This window comes from Pan troglodytes, chromosome 20 (assembly GCF_028858775.2).
Source record: "Pan troglodytes isolate AG18354 chromosome 20, NHGRI_mPanTro3-v2.0_pri, whole genome shotgun sequence".
In the NCBI taxonomy this organism is placed as follows: domain Eukaryota; kingdom Metazoa; phylum Chordata; class Mammalia; order Primates; family Hominidae; genus Pan; species Pan troglodytes.
This window is the reverse complement of record NC_072418.2, coordinates 21,758,637-21,767,355: the sequence shown is the minus strand read 5'-3', so window position 1 is coordinate 21,767,355 and position 8,719 is coordinate 21,758,637. Positions and strand designations below refer to the sequence as shown.

The 8,719-nt window shown below is 56.6% G+C and overlaps 1 protein-coding gene across 4 annotated transcripts in view; it reads right to left on the bottom strand.

Moving 5' to 3' along the window:
- The window catches only part of SLC25A42 (solute carrier family 25 member 42), a 48,938-nt gene continuing 40,219 nt past the window's right edge, over window positions 1-8,719 (bottom strand). For 2 of the 4 annotated variants that reach the window (XR_010153769.1, XR_010153768.1), the window contains exons 4-9: window positions 7,934-7,959; window positions 7,147-7,313; window positions 6,489-6,605; window positions 4,841-4,992; window positions 1,191-2,320; window positions 1-711 (exon numbers count right to left, since the gene is read on the bottom strand). Coding sequence is in view for 2 of the 4 variants with exons in the window: in XM_016935560.3 (XP_016791049.1) it covers window positions 2,013-2,320; window positions 4,841-4,992; window positions 6,489-6,605; window positions 7,147-7,313; window positions 7,934-7,959 (770 nt within the window). In the remaining 2 variants the exon portion in view is untranslated. Of the gene's footprint in view, window positions 2,321-4,840; window positions 4,993-6,488; window positions 6,606-7,146; window positions 7,314-7,933; window positions 7,960-8,719 lie in introns of all 4 variants that reach the window. The other 2 variants (XM_016935560.3, XM_001138344.6) reach the window with 1 other exon arrangement.

Below are 8,719 nucleotides of genomic sequence, written 5' to 3'. Positions count from 1 at the left end.
AAGAAGTCATTTAAGTTTTTATTAAATATACTCTCTTGGCACAAATCTTTAAAATATATAAACATTAGATATAAACAGTGTCTTCATGGCATCAAAATATAACTCCAGACCAGGACCAGTGACCAGCAGGGAGGCGAGTGACCGCAGAGCCTGAGGGCCTGGCTGTGTGCAGGGGTGGGGGACAGCACTGTCCCCAACTCCTGCCGGGTCCCACTCAGCTAGGAGCCATCTCCGGGGAGACACACTGGGGTCAGCAGGGACTGGGGGACCCTCCCACCTACCCCTTGTCTCTCTTGCCTAGCCTGTGGCCCCAAATCCACTCATTTGGTCTCACCCACCTGGGGCAGACCCCCAATTCCTACTGCTGTTGCATGCTTGTGGGAGTTGGGTGCCCTCCCATCTCCCTGTGAGGGTTGCCCTGCCTCTCCTGCCAAGTTTAAGTGCTGGGTAAGGGATACCCACACAGTGGGACAGCCCCTCACAGCCATCACAGGCTGCCTGGGCTTCTGGGGACAAGATCAGGGATGGCTGGTGGCCACATGCAAGGAAGGCAGAGAGAGCGGTCTGCACACCTGCAGGTCCAAGGCAAGAACAGGAGGAGGACAGAAGGAAGGGAAATGAAGTCACGACTGGAGATGAACAAGCTCAGATCCCTTCACACAGCGTGTGCTGAGCCAGCTGTGGAAAGCAACACTCACGGTCACGCTCACCCTGGCACCAGGCAGACCAGTCAGGGGTTCGATGTGAATAGATCATAGACCCGGGGTCAGCCAAGTTGAAAACCAAAACAAAACAAACAAAAAAAAGAAATCAAGAAACTCACCATGTCATTAGGAAATGGGTGTTTCTGAGTCCCTGTGATACCTGGCGGGCCCTGGGGTACTCCTCTGAGAGACCAGTTAGCTGGGGGTTCCCCTGGGTACCTCAGATTTTCCTCACCTCCCACCCCCAAGCTATACTCTATCATGAGGCTCCCACTTCGGGGGATTCAGGCTAGCAGGCACCCCTGCTCCATTTCATAGAAACTGAACAACCCCTGTGGGCTTTAAATTGCTCCATATCCCAGCCAAGTGCCTGCTCAAGTGGGGACCCAAGGACCTGCTGGATACCACAGCTGGGCAGAGGGTTGGGGCACTGAGATGCTAGGCCTGGGGGGCTTCTGGGCCAAAGGAGGTGGTTTGGGTGCTCACATTTCAGCAGATGCCCCAGGATGCAGGTCTGACCCAAACCTGAGGCAGTTCCGTGTCATGGCCTGGGCTTCGAGCCCTGCTGTGCAGAGCAAGCATGAATCTCCTGGGAAGGTTACAAAGCAGGTGGGCATGGGCAGGCAACTCTAGGGGGAGATGCACTCTTGGGGACCCAGCTGCTTGCAGGGTCTGGGATAGACATGAGGCTCTGGGGGACACTGTTCCCAGCAGGAGGCTCTAGTGACTGAGGAGTCGTGGCCATGTGGGAAATACTGGAGAAGGCAGGGCCGGCAGGGTGGGGTGGGCCAGGGGCTGCATTTGTGGCCAAAGCTGAGCACGAGGCTGGCCCCATCCTGGGCAGGGTCCGCCTGCAAGAAAGGCGCCCCCGCACCCTGGAGGCCGGGCAGGCACGTGGAGTCAGAACAAGAAGGTCCAGGCGCGGTCTGGCTCTGAGCCTGGTGGGGACAGGGGTCACTAGAATCAGCAGCATGTCGGAGGACACACAGGATCAGGAGGTGGAGCTGACCACGCCCCACTAGGGCCTTTTGGGCAACACCTCCGGCAGACAGCGCCAGCGTCTGCAGAGGAAGGAAGAGGGGAGCTGCGGGACCCCCCACACCATCGCCCCAACACTGCACTTCCAGGGCTGCCAGCTTTGCGTTTGGACGTGGACTCTGAGCCCAGGCCCCTCAGGCCCACCTGCTCGTTCCATAAAGCGCCCCATGTGCCTCCTGAAGTAGAATCAAGCGCACCCCCCCACCGTTCCATGGGCCCAGAATACAAAGGGGTCACCGGTCCACCGTCCTGAGAGCAGCTCAGGGTCCCCTAGCTCTGCAGGTGCCGCAGCAGGATCTGCATGAGGTCGAAGGTGGTGAAGCTGATGCCCACGGCGATGGGACCCTTGACCCAGTTCATGCTCAAGCCTTTGTAGAGGCCGCGCACGGCGCCCTCCTCCCGCACGATGGTGCGCAGCGTGCGGGCGATGGAGGCGCGCGGGTAGCCCGTGACGCCGGCCGTCTGCATGCGCCGCCGCACCACATCCAGCGGGTACGAGGCCGACTGCCCGATGAGGCCAGCGCAGGCGCCGAAGATCATGCGCTCGAAGGGGTAGGGCTGCCGGCGGCCGCTGTACTCTGCAGGGCGAGGGGCAGGAGGGCCGTGAAGGCGCCGCGAGGGGGCGCGCACCCCGCACCCGTGCGCGCGCCTTTGCACCCCTAGGAGCAACCTGCGTGCACATACACACATGCACTTGCACCCCCACGTGTGTTCGCACTCATGCGCACCCACACGCCCCACTGCCTCACCTCCGGGTCGCTCCTTTCACTCAAACTCGAGAAATAAAAAAAAAAATTTTTTTTTTGAGATGTAATTTCACTCTTGTTGCCCGGGCTGGAGGGCAATGGCCCAATCTCGGCTCACTGCACCCTCCGCCTCCCGGGTTCAAGCAATTCTGTCTCAGCCTCCAAAGTAGCTGGGAATACAGGCATGCACCACCACGCCTGGCTAATGTTGTATTTTTAGTAGAGACAGGGTTTCTCCATGTTGGTCAGGCTGGTCTCAAACTCCTGACCTCAGGCGATCTGCCTGCCTCGGCCTCCCAAAGTGCTGGGATTACAGACATGAGCCACCGAGCCCGGCTGAGAAATAAAATTTCTTAAAAGGCAGAAACACAGAGAATCATAGAACCAACTCCTAGAGCCACTGCTCACATCTAATCAGCTCTACTCCACGTCTAGTAAAGGAACATTCTAGGTGCTCCCGTGCCTGGTCCCCGACCTGCGCCCTCCCTGGGGAGCCCCTGCGAGCTGTTGCACAGAGTGGACATAAGTGACCATGAACTTCACCCTGCTCTGTCTTGCGGGTCTAAACGGGGTGTGTGGGTGTGGAGGAGGAAGGAGCAGCAACAGGTCAGTAGGGGTTCTTTAAACATTTGTAATAGTAAATTTAGAACTAGGAATTTAAAACAGCCAAGGCTGAGTGCAGTGACTCACGCCTGTAATCCCAGCACTTTGGGAGGCCAAGGCAGGCGGATCACTTGAGCCCAGGAATTGGAGACCAGCCTGGCCAACATGGAGAAACCCTGTCTCTACCAAAAACACACAAAAATTAGCCAGGTGTGGTGGTGGGCGCCTGTAATCCCAGCTACTAGGGAGGCTGAGGCAGGAGAATGGCTTGAACCCAGGAAGTGGAGGTTGCAGTGAGCTGAGATCGTTCCACTGCACTCCAGCCTGGGCGGCAGAGTGAGACTCCGTCTCAAAAAAACAGCCAGACAGGAGACACTGTGATCTGCTCACCAGGTGGGCAAAAACAAGGGGTCTGATGGCATCACGTGGGGTGAGAACGTGGGGACAAGGGGCTGGAAAGCACTCCAGAGAGAAACACCGAAAATGGGGTTTTACAGTCACACAAGGAGACGAGCTCCTGGATGTCGGCTGATCACAGAAAACCTGGCAACAGCCAAAGGGCACCCCAAGAAGGTAAGGCCCACTGTGCAGCCACTAAAAAGGCGGAACAGAGCACAGATGCTGGATGCACCCCAAACCAGCTGAGCTGGGAGCTGCACTCCCGGGTGAGCTGACTCCACTCGGAGCATTTTTTATACCTGTGAAAGGTGACATGGTTTTGTTCATGCCACAGATAAATACATACAGAAGTATTTTCAAAGCAGTCTTGAGGGGTGCAACCCTCACTTCTAATAAGAGGCCTCAGGAGAGAGACTTGGGCCCTCAACGTTACCCCTAACATTTTATTTCTTTGACAAAAAATGTCTGGGAGTGGGCTGAGCGCAGCGGCTCACACCTTTAATCCCAGCACTTTGGGAGGCCAAGGCAGGAGGATCGCTTGAGCCCAGGAGTTTGAGACCAACTTGGGCAACAGAGGGAGACCCCATCTCTACAAAAAAGAAAAAAACAAAATATCTGGGAGCAAATGTAGCAAAATGTGAATGCCTGTTCACATGCAGTGGCAGGTATGAGTATTATATCGTTCTTTGTACTTTTTGATTTTCTCCCAACTACCAAAACAAGCAAGAGTACTTCCTTTCCATCTGGGTTTTACCCATATGCTTTGCGTGTGTGCTTGTGAAGAGGTGAGGTGTCAATGCTCTAGGTGACACACTGGGCTTCCCAGAGTCACTTTTTTTTTTTTCTTGAGACAGGGTCTCACTTTGACACCCAGGCTGGTGTGCAGCAGTGAGATCACAGCTCACTGCGGCCTTGACCTCCCAGGCTTGGGTGATCCTCCCACCGCAGCCTCTCCAGGAGCTGCGACCACAGGTGTGTGCCACCATGCCTAATTTTTTTGTATCTTTGGTAGAGACGGGGTTTCGCCATGTTGCCCAGGCTGGTCTGCAACTCCTGACCTCAAGTGATCCGCCCACCTCGGCCTCCCAAAGCACTGGGATTACAGGCACGAGCCGTGGCACCGGCCAGAGTTCCTCTCACTTAGGCATTTAAGGCAGTGAGTCCAGGTTCCTCAGTGGCGGCTGCACACAGTGTGTTTTCTCCCGATTTGGATGTGGGTCTACAGCCTGCCCCACCCAGGGGTCGTACCCCACTCCGCCTGGTCTCCAGGTCTATGTGACCCAGGTGGAGCTGCTGTCCCCAGGGAATGCTTCCTGAACGTCCCCTCCTCATGCTCCCAGCTCTCCTTACCTCTGTGCAAGCTCTTGAGCGTCTCATAGGTGAAGAAGCTCAGGCCAGCGTAGGGAATGACCCCCAGCACGGTGGGCATAAATCCATGGTACAGAGTCTTCAGCCCCTCTTCTCTCGAGATGCGGATGAAGACATGAAAGATGTTGCTGTACCTGCCAGGACAGAGCAGCCCAGCAGGTGGGACTCAGGCTTCCCAGGCACAGGGAGGAGCCACAGAGGCTCTCGGCTCCTCCCGAAGCCGGCTGGGCCTGGGTGTGTCTGGATGTTGATGTTTTCCTTCTTCAAGACATATAACCCCATCACTCAAGCTTTGTTATTAGAGGGGAAATGCATGCGTAAGCCCAGACTCCACCTTCGCCACGGGCAGCAAGTGCTCAGCCCTTGTCTTTTTTTTTGTTTCTTTGTTTTTGTTTTGAGACAGTCTCCCTCTGTTGCCCAGGCTGGAGTGTAGTGTCACAGTCTTGGCTCACTGCAACCTCTGCCTCCTGGGTTCAAGTGATTCTCCTGCTTCAGCCTCCCAAGTAGCTGGGATTACAGATACATGCCAGCAGACCTGGCTAATTTTTTATTTTTAGTAGAAATAGAGTTTGCCATGTTGACCAGGCTGGTCTTGAACTCCTGACCTCAGGTGATCCACCCACCTCAGCCTCTCAAAGTGCTGGAATTACAGGCATGAGCCACCATGCTCGGCCTCTATTCTTACACTTTTTTTGTTTTTGTTTTTTTTTTTTTGGAGACAGGGTCTCACTCTGTGGACCAGCTGGAGTGCAGTGACGTGATCATGGCTCACTGCAGCCTCAAGCTGCCAGACTCAAGCAATCCTCCTCCCTCAGCCTCTGGAGCAGCTGGGATCACAGGCGTATGCCACCACATCAGGCTAATATTTCAGTTTTTGTAGAGATGGGGTCTTGCTATGTTGCCCAGGCTGGTCTCAAACTCCTGGGCTCAAGCGATCCTCCTGCCTTGGCCTCCCAAAGTGCTGGGATTACAGGCATGAGCCACCGCACCTGGGCCCAAGCCCGGTCTATTCTTACACATTTTTCATGATCATGGTATCTTCCTTGAATTAAGCATTCTAGTCTCAGACTTTTTTTTTTTTGAGAGACAGAGTCTGGCTCTATTGCCCACACTGGAGTGCAGTGGCTCGATCTCGGCTCGCTGCAACCTCCGACTCCCGGGTTCAAGCAATTCTCCTGCCTCAGCCTCCCAGGTAGCTGGTAGTACAGGTGCGTGTCACCACGCCTGGCTAATTTTTGTATTTTTAGTAAACACGGGGTTTCACCATGTTGCCCAAGCTGGTCTCAAACTCCTGACCTCAAGTGATCCGCCCACCTCGGCCTCCCAAAGTGTTGGGATTACAGGCGTGAGCCACCGCGCCCGGCCGTATTCTTACATATTTTTACTGCATCTGTGCCCAGTTCAAAATGAAGACTCTTGGTTTGATCTAAGCAGAAAGTGACCCCCAGGCTAAGAGAACAAATTGCTGCCTTTCTGGAACAGCTGCAGAATGACACATCAGGCCTGCCCTGTGGACACGGAGGCCCAGATGCAAACCCCTGGGGCCCGATAGAGAGAGGGATTCCGACCTGGGAGCCCCCGAGACACAGAGCCCCCGGGGCTGATGCGCATCACCGATGTAAGGACTTACATTTCCTTCGGGGTTACGGCCATCCGCGCTCTGACCAGGTCCAGGGGGTAGGTCAGTGAAGCGGCTGTCGTTCCAGCCAGTGCGCCGGCGAAGAGGCGAGGCCAAGGGGGCAGGGCTCTGAACAGGGCAGGAGGAGAAGGCGAGACGGCAGTGAGGGGGTTGCAGATGCACAGAGGCCCAGCCTGGAGCACCCGCACGTCTCTGCTGGGGCGGGGACAGGGGTGGGGACCGAGGAACACGAGGCGGGTTTGGCTTCCTCCTGGCCAAGCTGATGGGGTCTCTGGAGTGGGCCTCATTTTGAGGTTTACATGGCTGCCTTCCCTTCCCCCCTGCTGGCATAAATTAATGATGCGTATTTTCCCTACGGCCCTGGGGGCATAGTAACCTGCCCCTCTGGGATTTATGCGTGGGGGTGGAGAAACGTCTGGAGACAAACAGGCAAAGGAGAGGAGCTCTGAAGACAGAATAGGGCATGTGACAGAGTCAGGGGGCCCCTCAGGAGTGCCTGGGTGAGGAGTCTCCCAGTGTTTCGTTGTGGGAAGAGGGAAGGCAGGGCTAGGGGCAAGGCACGAAGAGGAGGGGGCGGGGCGTGCAGAAGAAAGAGAGAGGGGCGGGCGTGGGCGGGGCGATTCTGTGGCAGGGCGGGGCGGGGCCTCACTCTCCACGGAAGCCATAGTAGCTGCCCAGGATGCGCTTGTACTCCTCGTGTGCGCTGAACTGGATGGCGGCGTAGGGCACCACGCGCACCATGGTGGCCGAGTTCCCGCGCCACAAGCTGAGAAAGCCCTCGTTGAGGTAGGTGTAGTAGAGGACCCGGAAGGCCTCCTGGAGATAAGCGGGAAGGTCAACATCCCTCTGCCTCTGCCTGCCCTCCCTGCGCGCCTCTGTGACCAGCAGAGCGCCCAAAGTGCGGAGGCGGGGCCGGGGTGACCCCATCTCCATGCACAGCACATAACCCCACCCCCATGTGAGGGCCCCACCCCGATTTGTCCAGACTGACATTATCAACCCCAGCCCCGTCCTTCCTCCCTATGTTTTCTGGGCCTCCCACCCCACCAAGTTCTCTTGGGGACTGCAAAGCGAACCAGGCTGCAAAGCAGCTCGGAGCCCTGCCCAAGGGCATGTCTGTTGGTGTCTGGCATTCCAGCTTTTACAGTTTATCTTTTCCTTTATTAAGAAGGTAGCACCTGCTCTCTGTTTAACAATAAATCAAACATGAAAAGGTTGTTTTAGAGCTGTTGAGTCTCCCCACCCCACTGCCGGAAGGACAGTCGGGATGTCCCGTCAGTTCCCAGGCTGGGCTGTGTCCAGGCAGAGCTGGGGATGGGAAGACAGGTAGTCCTGTCCCCACACCTGAGACTCCTCAGACCACCTGCCTAACTCCTGCCAGCCCATCAGGGTAGTGGTGACTGTCCCCAGGCCGGGGCGGTGACATAGTGGCTCACCTTGGCAGAAAATCTTTTTGAAGACACTGGAAAAAACAAAAGCACAAAAGCCACTGAGATGCAAAGGACAGAACCTCCCATCTGCGTGGCCCCACCCCTGGTACCCACTAGCAGAGTCACCCTCCTTTTCCCCCCTAATCTTGTCCCAGGAATGGGAGCTGAGCTGACACCCAACCCCCAGAATAGTGAGGGTCTCCATTGAGAGGAGAACGTGTCTGAGATGGGTTGACACTCAGCACCCTGTCCCTGGACTAGACTACCATTCACCCAAACCCCTGCAGGGAAGGTGTCCCAGCCTCCAGGCACTTGGGTCTCAGCTGAGAAGCCCTGGCTCTCTCAGAACAAGGCCTGCAGGGGTCTACAAGTAGGGTCTGCCCTCTCTCCCGGACATGCCCCTCCCAGGGCCCCAGCACAGGCACCGCTATCCTGCCTCTCCCACCCCCTGTGGCTGCCAGGTTCCCTTTCTGGCTCTGTGCTGCCCTTGGGCATGGGGGACCCGAGCCATGGTGGGCCATAAGCACTCTTGGGAGAGACCCAGAAAAACAGGCCACAAACGGTCACCAGGAGCCTCTGACGTGGTCTGGCAGCCCGCCTCCCTCACCCCTCACCACCCACCACTTGTGTGTGCAACATGCATGCATGCCTGCTGCCTCAAGGGTTGAACCCCAGTTCCCTGCAGAACACAACACCCTGCACCTGCTCATGCGCACTTAAAGGGGCCTGCCCTGGCCAGGTGCAGTGGCTCAAACCTGTAATCCCAGCACTCTGGGAGGCTGAGGCGGGTGG